This window comes from Corvus kubaryi, unplaced genomic scaffold (genome assembly GCF_017639235.1).
Source record: "Corvus kubaryi isolate FWS band 111438036 unplaced genomic scaffold, C.kubaryi_AGA036_p1.0 37354, whole genome shotgun sequence".
Lineage (NCBI taxonomy): Eukaryota > Metazoa > Chordata > Aves > Passeriformes > Corvidae > Corvus > Corvus kubaryi.
In genome coordinates, this window is record NW_024581116.1 from 4,006,214 (window position 1) to 4,029,280 (window position 23,067).

Genomic DNA, 23,067 nt, shown 5'->3' on the forward strand with positions numbered 1-23,067 from the left:
TAAAATCAATAATTTAACTGTAAAATTTCCTGCACTCTTCAGCACAGGAAGACCCTGGGTACTCATCTACCACACAGCTGCAGGAACAGGGCAGAAGAGCACAGGCTCACCCACATGCCTGCATCGAAGCCACTGCCTTGAAAAAGAGCTGGATTAGGAGGTGAGTCACCAAAGCACCTCTATAAAGATGAGTATTTCCATAACAAGCAGCTAGGATTGCAATCAGAGCCATTTCCAGTGCAGACTGGTGGGATGACTCAGTCATGGGGTGGGAGACACTGCACCAGGTGAGCACTGGGTGAATGGAAGATCTGGTAGGAAACCAGAGAGCAAAAAGGCAGTTTCCCCCAGAAAAGCATTTGAGACATCCTGGCTCAAGACAGTGAGGGTTTTCTCTGTGTAGGTCAGGGAGCAATGCAAACAGCACACTTATCCTTGAGCCTCCTACAGGTCAGGAGTTAAAGATTCAAATAAAGCTGTATCTCCTCCAAAATAACTAATTAACCCCGTTTTATCAAGCTGAGCAACACCCTGCTTCAAACAGCAACATGAAGGGTCAGCATCAGTGAGCCGCAAAGAGAAACTCACTTTTTCCAGAGAGATAACCACACCTTGGGTTTCCCCTGTGGCTACAGGGAGCACTTCTCTTTCCCTCTGCAGGCACAACAGCAAAAATAGCTGCTTACAGAAGAATATCATAGTCAGGGTCTTTCCAGCTGGCCTAAAAGTTAACAATTTCTAATGCAGTTTAGCTCAACCCTTCCAACTGCACCTTCAGTTCACAGCTCTGATACAGCAAAATGTATACGCACAAAAAAAACCTATAAAAATTATACAGACTGATATAGATATCCTTTTTTATATATGTGCATGTGTATATACACACGGATATATGGTACACATCTTTATATCTCACTACGTATTACATAAATATTTTATAAAGATATGTGTACATATATGTGTATGGTCTAGACACCAGGTGCCCACCAAAGCTGTTCTATACCTGCCCTCCTCAGCTAGGAAGGGGACAGAAAATGTAACAAAATATAACAAAAGACTCATGGGTTGAGAAACAGGTAGGGAGAGATCCCTCACCAGTGACTTTCATTAGCAAACCAGACTCAGCCTGGGGAAATCAGTTTGACTTTTTGCTAATCAAAGCAGAATAGGGTAAGGAGAAGTAAAAACTAAATCCCTTTCCACCCACCTCTCCTTTTTTCCCAGGTTTAACTTCACTCCTGAATTCTTTCCCTCCTCCCCTCAGCAGTGCAGGGGGACGGAAAATGGGATTTGTGGTCAGTCCATCACACATTGTCTCTGCTGCTCCCTTCTCCTCAGAGGGAGGAATCCTCACACTCTTCCCTTGCTCCAGCATGGCTCCCATCCACAGGTCCTGCCAGCAAACCTGCTCCCACGTGGCTTCCTCTCTCCCCCTCCTTTTTCACTGACCCTGGTGTCTGCAGAGCTGCTGCTCTCACATGTTCTCACTCCTCTCTCTACTGGCTGAAGTGAACAGGTTTTTTTGCTCCTCTTTTTAAATCTTTTGTCCCAGAGGCACTCCCACCCTCCCTGATGGGCTCAGCCTTGGACAGTGGCGGGCCCATCCTGGAGCTGGCTAGCATTGGCTCTCTTGGACATGGGGGAAGCTTCTGGAAGCTTCTCAGAGAAGCCACCCCTGTAGCCCCCTGCTACCAAAACCTGACCATACAAACCCAATACAATATACACACACGTATAAAGTATCTATTCAGCCTGATATATTTTTATATGTGTTTGTGTATATCTGTGTATATATTATTCATACTTCTGTATATCTCTACATATAACATAGGTATTTTACATATATATGTATATATGCTTATATAAAAAGAAGTATATAAAAACATATAAAGCTTCACTAAGATATTTTTGACCAAACCTCTTCTCACTTAAGGAAAGCTTATCAAATCTGCTATATATACACTTTAGTTTTCACTTCCAAACTAGATAACACAGCCATGAGCCCACAGTTCTTGGAGCATCCACAGACAGTGCTAAACCTGCTCTAAATCAGGAACACCAAAGTGCAAACCACATTTGGTACTTCCCCACCCTCCTCCCACCACAACCACCACACCTCCCTCCCCAGCTGTTTACAGACACGTGCTTGTACCATCTCACATGGAGTTGTGAGAGCCAGGACTTCTCCTACCATAAAACCTTGGCGCACCTGCCCAGCATGGGGGATGCAGCCCACCCAAAAAAACCCAAGCCAACCACAGGGCTTGGTTCTAACTATGGAGAAAAGGCTGTGAACCTGCTATTGGGGTTTATTCGGGAGTTATTAATGTGACTCAGATCATTAGATGCTGGTACCCATCGCACTATGACAGTGTAGCAGGAATTAAGCCTGGTTTTGTTAATGCTTCCCATTACTCAGATGAAAACCCAGTGGCCCTCAGCTCAAGGGACTGAGCTGTGTGCTTCCAGGCAAATCCCAAATTCCTCTCCATCCATGAGTTTGCATCCAGGTTGGCTGTCCAGGACAGGCAGCCCAGACCACGCTGGTAGCCAGGCCCTTGTGCCTTCTGATATCACATTCCTGGGTTGTTAAGAAGCCCAAAAGACAACTCGGGTTTCAAGTCAGGTCCTTTAAAGCAGCAAATCCAAGTGCTTTTAGCATAAAAGCAGCAAAATGCCAGATTTATGCAGCACTGTTTGATTTTATCACTCAGTCCAGGAGATTAAAAAAAAGTAAAAATCTGTGAATACAAGGGCAGAAAAAGCTCTGCAAGGCTTGTGCACCAAGGTAATGACAGCAATGCAGAGAGGGATGAGCATGTCTGGTACTGTATATATCCATATATAGATATATATATAGATAACAACTTATGCAAGTTACAGAGATATATATAGGTATATATAGAGAGTATTTAAGTCATTATCTCACTGTATAAATCTTGCAGAGCTTCTTTACTCTCATATTCAGCAATTATTTTTTGCTAGGTTGATATATACACCCACAGAGAGAGAGAGAATGCTGCCTATTTTTTATGTACACACACACACACATCAAATGAGCAGCACCAGGTCCCCCTGCCAGTGCTGCCCTGCAGTGAGACAATGAGTTATGGCTGGGTCGGAGCCTTGCCCACACCCACTCCCACGCACACCAAACACACAGAAGGATTAAAACATAATCTGCTGGTTTATGACCCCTGTGTGGCACATCTAGTCAGCCCAGAAAAGGAAAAACCCATATACTACCTGGTCCCATGTACGTATTTAATGCTGACAAATCCCAGTGTTTACAACTGCTGTACTGGTGAGAGAAGTTTGCAGCTGCTCGCAGCTTGATTTGCACCGGTTTTATGCGGCAGCACGACATTTATGTCCAAATGTTCTCGCTCAGGATTTATGACAAAGCGCTCATGCTCCTACTGACATTTTCAAGTTTAGTATACTTAATCTCACCATTCAATAAATTGGGCCCATAAACATGTTTATATTCCTTGGCAATAACATCCCAGGGCACGAGAACACACCAGGCAGCAGAGGACTTAATGGCGCGTAATAATCTTTGGAGAACAAATGTTCCATTAAAAATGAATTTGGAAATGTCTACCTTAATACTATAAGAACCTTAAACTCATTTTCTTGCAACTATTAAATGAATTTAAGGCCCATATGTTCACTACATCCACTACAATATTGTGCAAACAAAACCCCAGAGAGATATGAAGAGACGCAGTCGAGAGTGCAGATTTGGCTCCAGTCAGTAAGAAAAACACTGCTCCCTCTGTTCTTAAAAAATAAGATTAAACCCATTACATGACAAGCTGCGGCTGCATGCCACCAAGTATTACTGCTCACACTAAAATAAAATGGTAATGCTTGTAATAAGCTTACCATCCTACTACTTCCATGTTTCCAGAAGTCCTACAAGTTGCTTTGCTGAGCACTAAGACTGCTGGAGCATCCTGTTGGGATGGGAAGGTGCCTACCACAGTGCGTGGAGCAAAAATCACAGCTCCACCATAGGCCCTGGATCTTCTCCCTCTCCCTGAACCATGTGGACCTGCTCCCACCACGCTCAACTGCACACCAGGGCTGGAGATGGTGCTCAAAGACACCCAGACTGCAGCAATCCCAAGTAAAATGGCCAAACTCAGCAGAGATGGTGCTTTAACCCACCCGTTTCATGCTTCCCATGTGAGGCTAGTCACAGCCACATTGGTGCTATGCTAAAGCTGCTCCAAGCTTGCCACAGTCTGAATCGTCCTTCTTTTTACCACAGGCCACAGGAACAGCCTGGGAGAGCTGTCACCATCCTGCTGCTAAAGTGGGAGACACCACCACCACCCCCCTCCATCATGATGTCAGGAACCATCACCACTGATCACCCAGCTCTGCTCATGCCTCAGACAGTGGAATTGAAGAGGAATGCCCACAGCTGCATCTGGCTGAGTTGTGTTTTCCATGGTCAGCCCAGAAGAGGCAAGGACAGATCTGAAGGATCCAGGACATCCATACGTGTCTCAGGTACCTGAGCAGGTGGCATTTCAGTTGCCATTATCTTAACACTGCAAGTCTCTAAATGCTGTGCTGGGCTACACCATGTAGCCCCCTATTATTTTAAGGTGGTGATGAGCACTCCTTCACGCCAGGACAAGGCCAAGATGTTGTGCACAGGCCAGTGAGAAGCCCAAGGGAGTATGCACACACATGGGAACACAAGCACAACCAGGCCCACCTACAGCCAGGCGAAACTGGGACAAAAGGAGACAAGTCTGGAAATGGACAAATGCATCCAGAGTGGCACAAGCAAAGAAAAGTCCAGCTCATCTACAAAGATGCTGAGCTGAAGGGAGGACTTTTCTGGAGAGGCAGGGCCCCAGTTCTCTACAACCTTCTGTCAGGCAGCTGTAGAGAAGGATAAGATCCCCCCTGAGCCTCCTTTTCTCCAGGCTAAACTCCCCTATCTCTCTCAGCCACTCCTCCTCAGACTTGAGCTCCAGCCCCTTCATACCTGCTCCATTGCCCTTCTCTGGACACTGCTCACCTGTCTCATGTTCCCCATAAACACGATTTCAGTTTATTCAGTGACTTCCACTTGCTTGTTTTGAATCTGGTTCAAGATTTTTCTCACTCATTTCCTGCTCCTTCAGATGTGCCCCGCCTCACTGCAGTATAGTTTGATGTAGACAGAGCAATCAGTCCTTCTACGTCACCAAGGTGGTCATCAAACACGCACTTGGGACTTGGCTGAGCTTTAATGCCTTGTTCTAGACAAGCCTCACTGGTCTCCCAAGCCGTGCTATTTGCAGGTTGGACACAGACCCAGTTCTTCAGCTCTTCAGCATCATTTGGCCTCAAGCAGGGCAAGGAGCCAGTGCGGTGTGGGACTGTGACCAGCAGTGCTGGCACGCTCACATACAGCACCTGCAAGGCACCATTTCTCTTCTCTGCCATTATTTTTTCACATCTTCAAGCAAACTTGAGAGCAGAGGAAGAGCTGCCCCACCAAGGTGACACCTCAGCACCTAGCAGCAGATGCTCAAACCACAGCCACAGAGGTGCTGAGGCTCCTTCCTCTCCCCACCCTCTCACAAATGAGATGTCATTGTTTTTGTTCTCAGAGCTCAAGTCAAACAACATTTGGTGTTTTTCACAAGAGTGCTCCTTAAGAAAATGCCACCTTTAAGGGGAAACCTCATGCTCAGAGAGCCCTCAAGCCACGTGTCCTTTCACCCCATTAGTACTGAAGGGACAAAGGGCATAAAAAAGGATTAACACAACATCAGTTCAGGTCTTATAGGTGCCTTATACAGCTGGGAAGGAAAGCTCAGGAGATCTCCCAGGACCTATGGCATACACAGTCTCATGGAGAGAGCAGCTCATCAGCCCAGGGTTCCAGAGACAGCTTCATGAAAGGCTGGATTTCAGGAGACTCCATGCTCCAGCTCTTCATCACCAGGGGCAGGTCCCACCAGTTCACTCATGACAGCTGGGGGAACTGACCTCCACCACCTCAGTATCAATCTGAGCCGGAGCACCTGGAGCTTCCGCCACCTACAAGCTGACAGAGGTATTCCAGAGATGGGCAGTATTAATCTGTGCACCACATGCTGTGACAAATCCTGACTGTGACAGGCAGGCTGGATGAAGCACCACAGACAGAGCACAGCCCAAGGGCACACATAAGTCAGATAGAAAAACCACAGTGATGCAGCCCAACCCTCCCCTGCACCCAGATAAAAGCTCCAAATCACTGCAAAGCCAGCTCTGCTCCTGAGCTCAGCCCACCTCCCTTCTCCAAATATCCTCCTGACTCATGTGAAACACAGCCACAGCAGCCTATTTTTATGTCTGAGCACACACTGAGAGCCTGTACAAGCAAGCCAGGATGCAGCACATCCACTCTCCAGCTGACAAGATACCACAGCTCAGCCAAACCAGGACTCAGAAATCCCAAGTGCACAACACACCTTTCCAAAAAGCAAAAATTCCACCAACCGCTGCCAAAAAGGGAAGGTTATTGGAAACTCAGTTCCTCCCCCTGCCACTCAAAATACACTTCAGGTCCTAAATGAGGAAGTTTGAAGATGTGCCAGGTCCTGCACCTGGGTCAGGACAATCACCAGTTATTGGCACAGGCTGGAGGATGAAGGGGCTGAGAGCAGCTCTGCCAAGGACTTGGAGGTGCTGGTGTGCTGCGTCCAGCTCTGGGGTCCCTAACATAAAAAGGATGTGGACCTTTAAATCAGGTCCAGAGAAGGCCACAAAAATTGTCAGAGAATTGTCAGAGAAGCACCTTTCCTAAGAAGAGCATTTGTTCAGTCTAGAGAAGAAAAGGCTCCAGGGTGACCTTACTGCAGCCTGCCAGTAGCTGGAGAGGGACCTTGAACATGGGTGTGTAGTGACAGGACAAGGAGGAAAGAAGGAATGGCCTAAAACTGAAAGAAGGAAGGGTTAGATCGGAGATTCAGAAGAAATTCTTCCCTGTGAGGGTGGTGAGGCCCTGGCACAGGCTGCCCAGAGAAGCTGTGGCTGCCCCACCCCTGGGCAGGTTCAAGGCCAGGTCGGATGGGGTCTGAGCAACATGGTCTAGGGGTTGGCATCCCTGCCCACAGCAGGGGGGTAGGAACCACCTGATCTCTGGAGGTCCCTTCCAGCCCAAACCTTTCCATGACTAACAAGAACCTTGGTCAGACAGAAAGAAAGGACACACTCACAAAGACTTTTTAGTGATAGGGTAGTTTTCCCAACCATGGAGTAGAGGGCTGCTATCAGACCTTCTCAGGAGCCAGTGATTCATATCCTTAGCAAGAGCTGTTTGGGCAACAAACCACAAAATGGTATGTTTGGAGTTTGTTTTTGTTTTTTTTTTTAAAGGCAAAACCTAAAATCGTGCAAGGCAGAAGGGGACTTCTAACAATCATTTCCTACAAGCTGTCCGGAAAATAACCAAACCAGGCAGTGGAGAGAGGTCTGTGATCAGCCACATGCAGTTATGGACATGTTTCCAACCTGGGAACTTGAGAATCAGCACAAGACCTCCTTTCCCAATACATTATGTGGAAGTCACCCCTGTAACAGCACCTTGGTCCAACCCTCCTGGGACCCATCTGAGCTTCTGCCCACCACCACAGGATGTTACATCAGGGACCCACAGAGTGGACTTGCTCTTGCTTTCGTTTGCATGAGAATGGCCAGCATAAGTATTTTATGCAATTATTAAATTTTAAATGGCTTTTGCAGAGTTAATCTTCATTATAACCCTCTGGGACAGCTGGTAACCCTGAGCACACACACTGCCACAGCCAGAGCCATATAAATATCCAGACACCCACAGATGCCAACCCGAGGATTAAATTCACCTCCTGCATTTTTTTTTCTCCCAGTCTTGGAGAGCAAGGAAAAAACAACAAAAAAATCAACCTCGTTATTCGAGGAGTGATGTGTGAGAGCCTCACTGATGTGTGAAATCACAGTCCCCTCCGGCACTGGAAATGGTGTCGGGTTTTTGGCAAAAACACCCTGGGCTCAGAGCAGTTTTCTGCAAGGACAATCCTCCTCTCCTGCAGAGCTGCCCTGCCTCTCATGCTCAGCCCTACACCTTAATGGGCAGGCACAAATCCCAATCCCTCATTAAATTAATACAGGGGCCACCCAGGAATTGTGACCATGGGATAATTTGGGTTTTCTCTCCTTTTCTGAAGCAGATTTGGGAGCAAATGTTCCAGCTTCCCAGGGCAGCTCCCCACAGCCCTGTGCATGCTGCAGATAGACGGCTCGTGTAGCAACACACATTAAAAAGTGATCTAGCACCAGTCTTTAGTGCTAACACAATAAGGCTGAGGAACAGGAGATGATAAAACCTGCACATGATTAGGTTTCTTCTTCTCTAAGCAGAACAGCAGCTTCCCACGTTTGCACTTTCCAAGGCTCCCTTTCATCATGAAGCCCTGGTCAGCTCTTGCACATGCCCTCTGGAAATCACATAGCTTCCCAAAAGGACAAGATGATTTTTGGGCAAACCTGAACAATGTTTTACATTGGGTGTTTTGAGGAAGACAGTGTTCTGAACTTGTCAGATGCCACCCCAACATTCCCATGCCAGAGGTTTGTACTGCAGATGAAGAGTTGCTCCATCCCACCCGAAGCAGAGCACTGTGCCCATGTAGGAGCAAACACAGCACGAAATGCAGCAGAACAAGCTCCAGTGAGGGAGCATCCATACTCCTTGTGGTACCTGGTACATTCCTGCCTCTTCCAATTTAACCACCTCCCCTTCTGCCCAGGTCTCACCCTGTGGAGGTGGACAGGCTGTCATCAGAGGACCAGCAGTGATCTCCACATCATCAAGCTGCAGATGCCAGAGGAGAGACTGCTTTGAAAAACAAAAACAAACACAACACCTTCTGCCTCTCTGTTTTGGCAGGAAGACAGAAATCAATCCCTCATCTCATGCTCTGCCTGCCAGAGCCGTATTAGGGTTTGCACACAAGCCCAGGGCTGCTCCTCTCCAGGCATAGCTGCAATTACCAAATTATGTCAGCAGCAATGGGCACACCTGCCCTCCTGAGATGCTCTGGGCATCTCTGCCCCACCTGTGGCCTGGGCACAAAACCTCGAGGCCACCACAGTTTGAGCTTTTTAACCACAGCTTTTAACCCCATCGCTCCTCCTCATGCTCTGCAGAGGTGCAGAGGAGTTCCCAGGGGTGTGTTTCCACAGCAGCTCCCCCATCCTCACTGGGCCTCCCAGCATGATGCTCCTGACACCAGCAGGGACCTGTTCAGGAGCTGATCACAGGGAAAACTACGTCTACCAAACAAAACCATTACAGTAAGAGGCTTTCATCTCATTTACCCACACAAGCACTAAGGAAGGGTCCTAAAACAGCATCCAGAGTCACCCCATAGACCTGCAAGTGCCAAGCCTGCAGCAGTTTCCTTATTCAGAGTAGCAGTTAAATAGGCCTGAGGAATAACACCCTCAGCTGGATTGTTTCCATGCACTTGCTTCCCTTCATTAGGTGACGGATCTCTAGAAAAGATTGACTTAAAAGCCCACACATAACATTAATGTGCTGTCTCTTGAAAAGAATCATGTAGTTTTACTCCAATAAGCATCTTCCAACTAACCATAAATGAGTACCTGATTCCATTTGAGGACCAGCCTGCAATGGCCCAGCCGTTCCCACACCCCCACGGGTTATATCCACATGGGGATGCTTTGGAGCTGCAGCTCTCTGAGGTACAAGATGTGGTCCCCTTTCAACACCCTCACTGACTTCCTTGGGAGCAGACCAAGCTCAAGCCTAGCCCTGGTCCGTCAGCAACCAGGATGAAAGCCAAGGACTACTCCCTACAAATTGCCCACCAAGAAGATCCCGGCTTCCAATGTGCTGACAACTGACCAACCAGGACCCCCAAATCCCAACACTGCCCATCTCTCCAGCATCATGTCTCTATTCCCCACTTTGATTTTCTCCCATTTTTAGCACATGCTCTTCTACATGCAGTCAAGCCTCGGCTCCACCCCAGCTGCAAACGGCTTTTGCAGAACAGTTAATTTCTCTGACTATTTAACCAGAGGCTTCCTGGCTTTGCTCTTACCACCCACTGCAATAATGTGCAATTACAAGACTTGAAGAAAAATAAAAGGGAAGTGGCATCTCATGCCAGGCCAGTGCTGCCAAGATCTGTTCTTCAGTCTTTCGACTCCAAAAAACAAAAACCACCAAACTCTTTTCTTGCCTCCCGGCGTAACATCTCAGACAGCTGCTTCCTATACACAGGTTTTACCCTAACATTTTGCAGTCTTTGTCTTTCATCCTCTGCTACTAAATGGATGAAAGCCAAAGGCAACAGTATCAGCAATTTCTGCAGAAAGAATTCAAGCCCATCTTCATGTTTGGCATAGACTGATGGCAAATCTGGCATTTCCAAGGCATTTGAGAGACAGGCTCCAATTCTCAGCTTTTACTGAAAGGTTTCTGCAAGCTCATTTCCTCACCTCTGGAAATGTCTGAAGAAAGGAAATGGGTATTTGCTAAAATAAAGGCATGAGCCCAGTGTGTAGGCCATCCTTGATCTTCTAAAAGAAAGAAGTCATACAAGGTTAAACCACAGAGCCCTATCAGCCCTGCCCCTACGTCACTTAGGCACCACATGGATAATTTCTCAGGAAAACTTTGACAAACTGACAACTGTTGGATTCCTATCTGCAGGGCTGCAAAGTAAGAGCCAGCTGAGGCAGCAAGAGGTCCAGCTTCTCCAACCACACAGGCACACTGTTCTACCTTCTCAATCTCTCTGGACAGCCCCCGTTCTGAGGATGGACATGAGGACAGACGTGGAGGTAGGCTGGCTGCTAATTCAGGCCATTAGTCATTGCAAGCTCTTCCCAGACCTCTGAACCATTTAATCCAGTGAGAAGCACAGGCATTTGCTGCCTTGGCTGGAACATATCCATGCTAAGGACATGGGTCTAGTTTTAACACCAGCCTCCCAAGCTACTTCTATTTTTATGTTTGGGCAGTTATTTAAGATATGTATTATGACCAGAGAGAGGATAGGGCACAGATACCAGCTCGGGGGGAGATGAGGACAAGTGAACCTCCTCCTGACAACAACTGCTCATCAGGATCACACACCTATCTCAATTATTTAAACAATTCAGGAATCAAGTCCCTTCAGGAACTTGGTAAGAATTTGAGCCCCTGCTTCCACCCTAAACCCCTCCTCTTTTGGTAAGGAGCCCAACCACAGTGCCATGTCTTTACTCCAGCACTGAGCAGTGCTAGTGCCACCCTGACCACGCTTCACCCAGCACCCATGGCCTTGGAGCAATCAGTAATAAAATACCCCAAAGAGCCAAAGCCTTGGATGCCCACCTGGTGCCTCGGGAGGTTCAGGGGGGTTGCCAGTGTGAGGGCAGGAGCCCAAGCACAGCTCCTCTGAGGAGAGGCTCCAGTGCCTACGTCAGACCCGAACTTTCCTTTCAAAGGTTAAAGCTGTTGACTGAAAGGATTAGGAGGGAGGAGATGGTAAACTAGGAACAACTAAGGGTAGACTGTTTGCAAGAACTACATAAACAGGCAATAAACACACCCCAGCGCCTTGCTGGTGTGGCAGCCAGCCTCTGGATGGAGGTCATACAGATGTGGGTGCACTGCCAGCAGCCAGCCCAGGGGCTGCACCCCCAGCCACAAAGATAGTTCACACACTAATTGATTGTTCTCTACACTCCTAGTACAACCAAAAACCAGGCTAGCACCTGAACCTGGGGAGCAGCTGTGGTCCTCACATCTCAGGAGGCTTTGCTCTGGTTGCCTACCATGGAGGGACCCACACAGCAGCACAGGAGGGGAAGGATTTCCCCTCTGCAACAGCCTGAAGTTTGTTCCTGGCTAAACTCACCTCTGTCTGAAATGCTGCTTCAGGATGAAGCACGATTTGGGAACAAACACTGCTGGAGCAGTAGAAAGCTAAGCCATGATGCAGCAGCTCTACAAAATGTCTCAGCTGTACAGCCAGTTATTAAATAAAAGGTCAATTCCTTTATGGCACTACACCTCTCCTTTCAAGTAAACAGCCTTAAGAGCCAGATGTTTCAACAGGAAAGGCAGAGAGGGATTTATGCACCACCGCAGAAGAGAATAATTTGCATTCTGACACGGCAGAGTAGCATCACCAAGTAAGAGCTAATGAGCAAGGCTCTTCCAGCTAACGCAACACGATTTGGTTTGCACTAAAAGCAAGACAAAGCATTAATTGGTTTGTGCCTGTTTGCCTGCCTTGATTGCACAAAGTTCATCTGAGGACATTCAGTGGCAGGAGGAAGTCACGAAGCCACCCGTGACAAGAGGGAACCTGCGTGACTGTTGCAGGAATGACTGGGAGTAACAGAGCCATTCACCTCCAGATCAGAGAGGTTCAATCACACCAAGATGGTTTATCACCTAAGTGTGGTTTTGCTGTTACATCCAGCTTATTTCCTGAGACAAAGGGAAAACTTATTAAGGATCTTGCGAAATTGATGCAGCTGTTAATGTGACAGACAAGGCTGGAACAACTCACCCTGGGAAGCACAGGATGACACATGAATGATGCTGTCCCCCAAAGGATGACAAGATCTGGGAGGTGAGGTTTTATCTAAAGGGGTTAAAACAGGTCATTGCTCTCCACGTGAACCTTCTCTTACCTACGTGGTTTCTTTAACCTGAATCATTCTTAGTGACCCAACACACAGCAGTGCCCACAAAGGCAGCTCTAATGTGGCTTCCAGAAGGCAGCACGGGCACTTCAGCATGGTCTGAAATGCCAGGATAGAATCCAGAACTGCACTTGCTGAAAGCAGCATGGTCTGGTCCCTGCACTCAAGCATTCCCTGTCTGGTACAAACTGCCCTGCTCTCGGGTGTTTCAAGAAACAGAAAATCATCAGAAATTAACCAACTGCTAATTAAAGTCTTGGGGGAAAGGGTTACTACCACTCGTTTTTGACCTATGAATCATGGCCAAACCCACGTATTCCTGGTAGTGCTCACAAACAAGGATGTCTAATAAGGTTCTGCAACTCCACTGCAGATCACTCACCACGGTCTCGCAGACCATGCTTTGGGTGCCACAGATTTTAGGGACAATGGAGTGCAGGGGTTATGGGAAAAAGTTTAAGAAACTGCAGCCCAAGAACACAAAAGAGTTAAAAGCAAACTGATAAGCAACACAAATATAAGAGAAGGCAGAAAACCACTTCCAACAAGACCTTACTGGTTGGATAAATGAATTAATGAGGGCAAACAAAGTGTAGGTCTATTAATCAGCAGGAAGGTGAAGAGAGTACAGTACAGAAGACGCCCTATTCAAAACCTTCTTTCTTTGTACTTGAGCACTCAAGGATGACTTTCATCAAGGACTGATCTCTCTTAAACCTTTCAATCTTTGTTCAATCCATTCTTTGTTTGCCCCCCCTTGTTAAATGTGCTTTTCTAAAGGTTAACTGTGAACGGATGTTTAAGGTTGAGCAAGGTCAACCCCAAGTAAGGACTCGTCACTCTACACAGGATACGCGAGGGCCAAAATTGCCATGGGGGCTTTGCACAGGAAGAACTGCGCATCCCACTAGGGAGATCATGGCTGCTTGGTGCTCACAGTCACGACACCATTAGTTTATGACTGATTTTTACAAATTTCAGCTTGAAGATCACAGTATGTCATCTTTAAAGTCTCATCAGAAAGCTGACAGCAAATCATCCACTAAATCAATAGGATACACTACCAAAAAGAGAGTCCAGGCAGACCTGATGACACTCGTGGAGCTGTACACATCCACGACTCAGCCTTTAAGGATAACCTTTCTGGCTCCAGTGCGAGCAAAGGGCTTGGGACACAAGCCAGCAGTTGGGATTTAGGGCTAAGAACTGAAATTGAGGCAGTGCCAAGAGGTGGGGGATGACTCAGCCTTCCAGAAACAGACAGGGGTGAGGGGATAAAGGACAACATGAAAGACAACCAGATCCATGCCTGAATCACTGGGAAAATAAGGACCATGTGAAACAGAAGAAAAGTGGAAAGGGAAGAGGGAAAAACAAAAGGTGCCTTCATTCAAAATCAGTCACCAACGGAAGAGGGTAGAAGCTGGAGAAGCTGGGTGAGGAGAAGCTGGAGCGAGCAGGTGACACTCCCTCCATTAACCCTTCCTTCAGGAGCAGGGACACACCACGGGAACTGGAAGGAGAAGCCAAGGATGAAGAAACATCTGAGAAACCATAAATGGGCTTTGTCCTCACTACAAGACCCACCAAATGAGGAAAGCCACTAGTCACTGGCTGTGGGGGCAGCCCCTGCACAGCCCTGGGCTGGAGTGGAGAGGATACCACAGTCTCTACTGCTCACCGTGCCCGTTGCAGTAATAGATCCACTTCTCCCTGTTCTGTGTGGGGGTGGTGGACTTTTTCATAATAGCTTTTTCCACAATGGCACTGGGATCTTGCCGGGGTCCCTTCTTCAGAGTCCGTGAGCTCTTTCTGACGCTGCAGACCACGATCACCACCAGGACCAGCAGCAGGAAGAGGACGATCATCCACGGCAAGTGCTCATTGATGTCGAAGTGCTGGTGGATGTTCTGAGAGCCTCGCCGGGGGGGCCTGTATGGGACGCTGGGCTTCTCGCCCCCCATCATCTCCAGGGATGGCTGCTTCTCCAGCGCCTGGCTGGTCTGCTTGTGCCGGTAGCTCTGGGCCTGACTGGTGGTGCCGGAGCCCATGAGGGTCCCGCCGATGCCGTCCGTCTCGTTGGCTGAGGTCTCGTTGTAGTACCGTGCCCGCTCCACCATGCTGCTGGACGCGCGCGGCGCTGGAGAGGGGACAAAATCGGGAACTGAAGAGTTCAGACCTGCGGGAGGAGAAGAGAGTTGAGTGTCACGGCCCCAGAGATGCGATATGGCATCACATCACGGGCTAAGACCTGCCTGAGCATCGGCTTGGCCAGCAGACAGAAACCCAACGCCAGGCAGTGAGAAAGAGTAGAGGTGAAGTTGAGGTTTGCCTCTGGGAACAGATGGGTACAGTTACAGAGGGAGCTTCAAGGTAAAACTGACCCTTGCTGGTTAAGGCCAGAGGCAGCTTATTACAAAAAATGAGTTATTTAAGGCATGTTGTCAGTCTGTGTTTGTCCCACATTCAGCATTTATCAGAAAACCAACAACTTTGAGCAAGTTGTTTTTACTTTCTTAGGTTTATGAACACTGGTTTTAACTCATTTGTGGAATTTCATGTTTGGACTAAAAGTACAAAAATACTGGCAATTTGTAGGCTTAGTATCTCTCTACTGGGTTTGTTAAGGAAACACAAACATTTTTTTATCAGCCCTGCAAGCAACTGCAGGTGAATCAACTATAAAATAGGTCTCTGAAGCAACCAAACTTCCTCCCAAGAGCTATCTTCCATCTTTATTGAGTTTCCTTATCAACCAGCACCTCGCAGGTCCCAGCCAGACATGAAATACGAGCCAAAGCCTGCCGAGAAGTGGAAGAAGGGCTGTTGTGACAAAAACTATGGATTATTTTAAAAAGTCATCTTTTGAAGATTGTGTCTCATCACAGCTGAGACAGAGTGGGTGTATTTGTCCGAACCTGGTTTTGCCCCCAGCTTGGTTACCCTAAACACCCTAACCAGGACACAAACAGTGAAAACTTCTACGTAACTGTCGACGGTTGATTGCAAAGTTCAGGAAACACCCTCCTGTACACTCCCAGTGATACCAACACTAGGGCAAGCTTTGAGACTTAACAGAGGTGAAGCACTGGAAGCGTATGACTGTCAACACTTCCCTGCTATTGTATTTACCAACTCAGCTGTTGAGGTCATCAAAAGTTGCATTTTTAAATTAAAACGCCTCATCTGAGACACTGCAGGGAAGCTGCTTTCCAGGGAGTGCAGAATACCACCTCAAGTGGAGTCCTACAGCACCCCTGAAACCAGACACAGCTAAGGCATCACCATAAAGGCTGTGATGATGAGCCACTTCCAATTAAGCAAGAGAAGGGGAAATTCCATATAGTAGTTTTAAGAGATTGAAGGAAAAAAGTTACAGGACAGCCCAGGCTCCTGCAGGGCTGTTACAGCAATGGTTCCCATTCAACCAATACTGTGACACAGTACAGAGTGAAAGGCAGCAAGGAAAGCACAGGCACAAAAGCAGTGAATCCATCAGAGGAGGAATCTCCCTGCTGCAGGGAGACCATAGCAGGGGTTTTCCTGCTGCATCCCAACCCAGGTTCACCACAACTGCACAAAGACTTGTGCCAGCACATCACAGAGGTGGGAAAAGAGGCTGAGGAAAGTCATGTCCTTTCAGCCCAAACAGCACGACAGCCAGAAGTCCAATCAGGACTTCAGTCTTAGTGAAAATGTTACTAAATGTGGTTTAACACAAGTGAGGGCAACCCGATGCCATGAAGCAGTAGTACCACCTTTAGACCAGGTTGTTTTTAACAGCTTAACACCAACCCTGACCAAGGAAGGAACACAATCCCTCCATCAAAACCACACCTGTGTTTCAGTGGTGGACATTACCTTTGGGAAGATCAGCAGTTGGTGGAACTTCATAGGGCTGCTCACCCGCTTCGGTGCTTGATGAAGTCAAAGCCGTGTTCGGAAGGGACGCTGGAGAACCACAGATGTTGTCACTCTCCTTCGTCCCCGGCTTGATGACCACCATGTTTTTCCCAAAGCAGTCAGTGTAGGGTTTGCACTTCATCACACTAGAAGGCACATCAGAAAAGGTACCACGAGGGCACGGCTTGCACCTGACATCTTCAGTCTCGGTTCCTTTCTTGCGGACGCCCCAGCCGACCGGGCACACCGTGTAAGGGACGCAGGTATCGTTCGTCTGAAACGTACCAGACAGGCAAGTGCACTCGCGGTCAGTCAAGGCAGTACAATGAGTTTTCTCAATCATTGGCAGTTCACAGGGTTTCCTACAAGGGTGGCACCGCTCTATGCCATTCTCATGCTTGGTAAAGGTCCCATCTGGACAGGGGCTACACTCTCTTAGGGTACTCTTCGTACAATGCTTAGACACGTAGGTTCCTGCAGGACATTTGTCACAGGTCAGCTCTTCGTTGGTGGCACGGTCGAGGTGGCGGTACTTGCCAGGGGAGAGGCTGATGGCATTCTGCTCAGAGGTCAGCTTCGACTGACCATCAGCGGTGCCAAGGAGCATGAGCAGCTGGAAGACAAACAGGAGGTATCAGCCAACAACAGCATGCAAACAGAGCCCTCTCTGCCAACGACCCCTTGTAGGATCACAAGGGATGTGCCAGTGCTGTGGGACCATGGACAAGTTACTATGCCCATGGGAGGGACCTCAGCAAGGCTGGAGTGGAATGGAACCGGTGCAGGTGGCAGCAGGCTCTCCAGACACCTCCCCAGCTATGATTATAATTGCTTAAATTTGACACCACGCTTCTCAGTGAAACTAAGCATCATTTACACTGCAACCCTGCCAGGGTGGTAAATACTGCTAATTGTGTTTCAGCAGTACGTGCTACCTGGCCACCCCAGGAGAATTCAGACCAGCTTTGCATTTCAAGGCTGAGAGGCTCCAGCACGAGGCAGGCACTCACCGACAAGACAAAAAAAACATGCAGATGGCAGCTTTGACCTGTAAAACTTTCCTTCTCTATTTGTTCATCTGCACTTGTTCAAATAGTTACCTTTCTGAGTAACACAAACAAGGATGAAATCCAGGCTAGCGGCTGTTTCTGGACTATTTCTCAGCTCCTCTGCCTTTCCATGATTTTTTATGGCTCAGTGCAAGTGTTGGGTTTGGCGAGACCGCAAGGGATGTTCTGCTTTGAGCCTCCAACCACATCTGAACCTACTCTAAACCAGCTGCATTAGCAACAGGAGAGAAAACCCGGTGCTATTTTCACACTCTTCAAAGAACTCTGCTGTAACTCAGCTCCTCATTGCATCAGACACAGGTAAAAGGACACCAGTTTTTAGACACTGAACTGGAAACTGGGCTTTGCTATAAATCCATCTATCTCTACTGACTTCCAATCCCAAAGCTTTATTTCCTTAACTCCTTTGCAACAATGCTGCTCCATCACCAAGAGAAGCTCCATCTACCAAGAAGTATCTCTGCTTCCTCCAGAGGATCTCTGGTCCATGGATTTAATGTCAGTTATGGCAGCGAAGATAAGTCACCAAGAACAAAAGACATATCAAAAGAAAGACTGACACAACCTCAGACAGCATACAAAGCAATAGGAAACACATTTCCAAACAGCCACAGGCTAAGTTCAGAGGGAGAGAGGGAACAAGTCAGCATTACCCAGAATTTTCAAACATTTTCTACAGTGAAGGTGAAAAGACCAGAGACCCTAACACTACTCAGCTACAGAGCCAAGCACATAAATCACTTGGCTGTGTTATACAATCCCTCGCCTCTTGCTCTGCTACCTATTCTGGGCTATCAGCCAGCAAGAAAATATTCAGAAGGAAAAAAAAAAAAAAAATAAAAAGGGCTCCCAACGACATGACTCTGCAGAAGGCACATCGCAGCAGAGCCACAAGCTGCACCGCGTCATTTTTGGTGCAGTCTCTTGCTTCCTGGAAACATATAGCAAATTTTTGTTTCACCTGCTAAATAATTTACGGCTTGGGATTTGTACAAAACACTTCACTTTTAAAATTTTTTTTTAGTTAGTTAGTTTTCTCCCCCTGAAGCAGCAATTACAGAGCAGGCAGAAGCGGGCAAGCCCGCAGGAGCTGACGAGGATCCTGCAGCGGCCAGACTAATTACGGCACATCAAATTAAAAAGCGGGGCTGCCCTGGCAGGCAGCAAGGGCTTACAGGATGCATTTTACTTTTCCCCTCCCCTAAGACATGATTTAACAAAGTGCTTAGCTGGCTCTAAGCAAACCTGCCACCCTCCCCTGTAATCTCCCTGACGCATCCCTGTATTAGCAAACTGGCCACTTAAGGTGGCAGGAGGGGTCACCTGTGTTACTCACCCTCCTCCCGTGCCAGCGCTGAGCAGGACAGGGTGATGGAGAGGCAGGACAGGCAGTGGCTCTCTTGCCTCACTGAGAGTGAGCCGTGTGCTGCTGTCTCAGATCCTAATTTCTCCCTCTGCATCAAGCCAGACCTCAGGAAACCCATGGACAGCCTCACTATAAGCATGTGCTACAGGTTCCCTCCTGTTCTCCCTGTTCTTCCCATCTTCCAGCATCTTCCCATCCCTTGCCTGGGTAACTAAAGTCTGTAATAGCACTAGGTTTGAGTTGGCTTTTTTGAGGTTTTTTTTTAAACCCTATCTCAAGAAAAGCAGTGCTGGTATTTTTGAACATCTCAAGATCTTAAGCTGCACATGCACTTCCAAGCTTAGGGAGAACAGCGAGTTCCAGTGGGGGATGGCTAAGCAGCATTGAGCATCTGCTATTTATTCAGACTGGCATTTCTGGTCCCTAAAATAATCCAACTACTCAGGTTGTGCAGCACTCAGATCTCTGAAAGAGAAGTCCAGAAGCAGAAGGACATCTTCAGCAAAAACGGGTGTCTGCCAGCTTGGTCCCTCACCCTCAGGGCTCCCCAGCAGCACGCAGACCTGGACCTTTCTGGCTGACACTCCCAGTTCCAGGAGAAAAAGCAATCAAGTAATGAAGCGAGCTCTGCTGAGCCACTGCACTTCATTTCATTACTCTGGTACCAAAGGAAGTGTACAGGGTAGCAAAAAAACACAGGAAAAACCACAACTGGTTCAAGACAACACTAAATAACAGATTTGGTTTCAGCAGTTTCAATGATGCTCTCCATGCCCAATGCAGAAACAAAGAAGGGTTTTTAATGGGACAGGGGTCCCTTTCCACAAGGGTTAAGCAGGACAGTGTGGCTGCAAGCCCAAAGAGCATCCCAACTCAGCACCAGGACCCTGCACCACACGGGCAAAGGCACCTCCCAGCCACCTTCACCTGTTTCAGCACATGAAGGCTTTATGGTGTGGGGAAATCAGATCAGGCTGGGGGACACCATCATTCTGACCTCCCCACACCAGGAAATATTCAAACAAGGGGACCTTCACATTCAGCTGCACACAAACCTTTGAGGCAGCAGCACCCCACAGCTGGTGTGGGCACGACCCACCTCAGCACCACCCAGCCCGATGACCCCATCTCAGTCAGTCTGTGTGCTGTACTCCCATCACCCTTTTTCAATAACTGTGCTGCAGGGAGACCGGACAGGCAATCTGCACAGCAAACAGCTCTTAGGGGGCCACAAACTACCTTGGCATGTGCACAGAGGATGCAGCTGCAAACACCTGAGAAACCTGTGGCTGGCATTCCTGCCCATGGCAGGGGTGTTGGAACTAGATGATCCTTAAGGTCCCCTCCAACCCAAAGCCATTCTATGATTCTATGAATACTGCATCTCATTCAGGGACCCAAACCTGCACAGTGAGTCAAAACACCAGCAGAAAGTTGGTGAATCAACTTTCTGTCCTGGAATTTGTGCCCTAAAATGCTGCGACACCAAGATTGTCATAATCTCAGGTTGTGTATAGGGCTGCCCTGCTGCCAGCCCTGTGGGGACATAGCAATAAACCTAAAACTAAAGTAAAAATTAAAAAATAAATGAAATAAAAAAAAAACCCCTAACACAAACAGCAGCTAAACACAGGGCACTTGATCCTGGTAGAGAAGAGCAGGAGCAGAGACCTGCAAGTGAGCAGGGACCCACAGTGATAAACTGATACTCTGGGAATGGTTTCCAAGCAAAACCAGCAGAATTTGGTAGAAATGGCAGCTGGCTCTGTGGCAATGCCTTGGCACAGGTTGGGGAGGAGCTGCACTGCCTGCCGCCCTTCCCGGAGGTCAGCTGTATCCTTTGCCGACAATAATGGGAAAGTGCTTGCAACATTAAAGTAAAAGAAATATATAAAAACACCAGAAAGACAAATAAACTGGTCTGGAAGTTTTACGGTAACTTGGCGGACAGGAGGAGCAAACGTCCTGCCCCGATCACTGTAAAAAGGATCAAATTACTTAGTCCGAAAAAAGTTGCCTGTGAGGAAAGTACTGAAGAGCAAGGCAAGTTTCTGCTTCTTGCAACATGACCAGCTATTTCAGCTGCTTCGGGGTTTGTGAAATCTCGAGAGCTCAGGACTCACTGCTCAGCAGTTCCTTTACTCCATCTCAAGAGTGAAACACAGGGAGACGAACAAGCCAGAACAGCAGCAGCACAACATCTGGTCCCCATGACGGAAAACCCAGCAGCCAACCCTGCAGCCAGCGCAGACCAGAGCTCAGAAGCATCCCCCGCAGCCACGGTTTTGCTCCGAACAGATGGAATCCCCCAGATTTCCAAAAGCCCCAAATTGAAGTATGGTGATGTTGCGCTGGTCCCAGGCAAGGACAATGGGGGAGATAGTGGAAACCACCTTGCAGCAGTCAGTGGGGTCCCAAAAAATCCACCAAGCAAATGAAATCACAGCCAATACCAGCCCCACACAACGGCTGCCAAGCTGCTACTGCTCCAAAACCCAGCAGCCAGGCAGATTTGGGTTTGCTGCACTAGTGAAAGACCCAGCAGCTATCAATTTGAACATACTCCCTCGCACAAACTTCCCCCAGGCTGGGAAGACATTAACTTCTTGTGTGACCAAAGGGAGATTCCCAAAATGTTGAAGGTATCAGATGAAAACCCCGGGAGGATCCTTGCCACCTCACAAGCAAATGGGAATTTTGCCTTGCTTCCTTGTATGATCACACACATACAGGTGCGAGAACACACATGCACAAGTAACACACTTATGTATTTGCTCAGAGTCTCTCTTCATGCCCCAAAATTGCTGCTGTATCTCCCCACACCTCTATATCACTACTTTTTCCCACCTCTTTCCTCTACACCCACCATTCCCAACTGACCTCCAGGATCCCGGCTGGAGCTGCATATCTCAAGCTCCCCATCAGCATCTCATCTTCCAGCAGCAGCACTGGCTTCTGCGGGCTCGCTTCTCCCAGCGGGAATCCAGCATTCGGGAGTGCACAGCCAGCACTGAGCACGGACCCCGTCTGCTCCGCCACTGCGCCAAGTTCCCCTTCGCCTTCAGAACAACGAGGCTGTTTCCCGGCTAATGCCCTTCCAGCTTTAGATTATTTGTTGTTTACTCGGATTCCTGTCGAGCCAGCGCCAGCTTGCTCAGATCCACCTTGAGTTTAACAGCAAGTGCTCTCCTCGGTTACACAACCCAGCCGCAGCAGCTGCGGCGTCTGCCTGACACACCGAATTACTGTCTCTCCCCAAACAGACGGGATGTAGCCCTAAAGCGCTGATTGGGAAGTGCCCTACCCGGGAAAGTAAATGGGGAGATAAAGCTCCCGGAAAACATTTCCGTGATAAGTCAGGGCAGCCGCCTGCCATTCGCAGCGGGGAGGTTTACTGCCTGTCCAAAGGGAGGCAAGAAAAGCAGCTGCGGAGGGGGATGGATGGATGGATGGATGGATGGATGGATGGATGGATGGATGGATCCCTGTCCAGTGCCGAGCTTCAGGAGCAGCGCAGAGAGCAGAACAAGGACCCGCTCAGCTCTGGCTGTGCGGCACATCCCTGGCTGGGGGATGCCGCCGCCGCCTGCGCTAACATAGGCATGGGGAGCATGGACATCGCAGGGAATATCGCACCCAGCCGGCGTCACCTACCAGGACCCGGGACTGCGAGGCTGGGGCGGGCAGCACCCCCGGGGAGGGCGCAGCGGCGCCCCGCACAGCCCCCAGCGCGCGGAGCGGGGCCAGCAGGACAGCCGAGCACCCGCCCCTCCTGCCACGCTGCCCCAGGCCGGGCAGGAGGCGCGGGCGGGCAGCCCCGCACTGCAGCACATCCCCACCCACGCCGCGGACACGCGGATGCTGCGCGGGCGGCGCAGGCACGGACCGATCCCCTCGCTCCGCGCACACACACACACGCACGCAACTCACCGCGAGGATGCCGGCGAACCCGGCGGAGCTCCGGCTCGCCGCGGAGGCCCCCATGGTGGTGGGGCCGGGGCTGCGGGCGAGGCGCTGCCCGTG

General features: G+C 48.8%; 1 protein-coding gene across 3 annotated transcripts in view; it reads right to left on the reverse strand.

The window, feature by feature from the left end:
- The window catches only part of TNFRSF21 (TNF receptor superfamily member 21), a 35,763-nt gene extending 12,702 nt beyond the window's left edge, over positions 1-23,061 (reverse strand). For 2 of the 3 annotated variants that reach the window (XM_042032843.1, XM_042032841.1), the window contains exons 1-3: positions 22,975-23,061; positions 16,567-17,221; positions 14,387-14,884 (exon numbers count right to left, since the gene is read on the reverse strand). In XM_042032843.1, the coding sequence (XP_041888777.1) occupies positions 14,387-14,884; positions 16,567-17,221; positions 22,975-23,028 (1,207 nt within the window). In that variant the 5' untranslated portion in view covers positions 23,029-23,061. Of the gene's footprint in view, positions 1-14,386; positions 14,885-16,566; positions 17,222-21,924; positions 22,233-22,974 lie in introns of those variants that run through there. The other variant, XM_042032842.1, reaches the window with a different exon arrangement.
- Between the last annotated feature and the right edge of the window lie 6 nt (positions 23,062-23,067).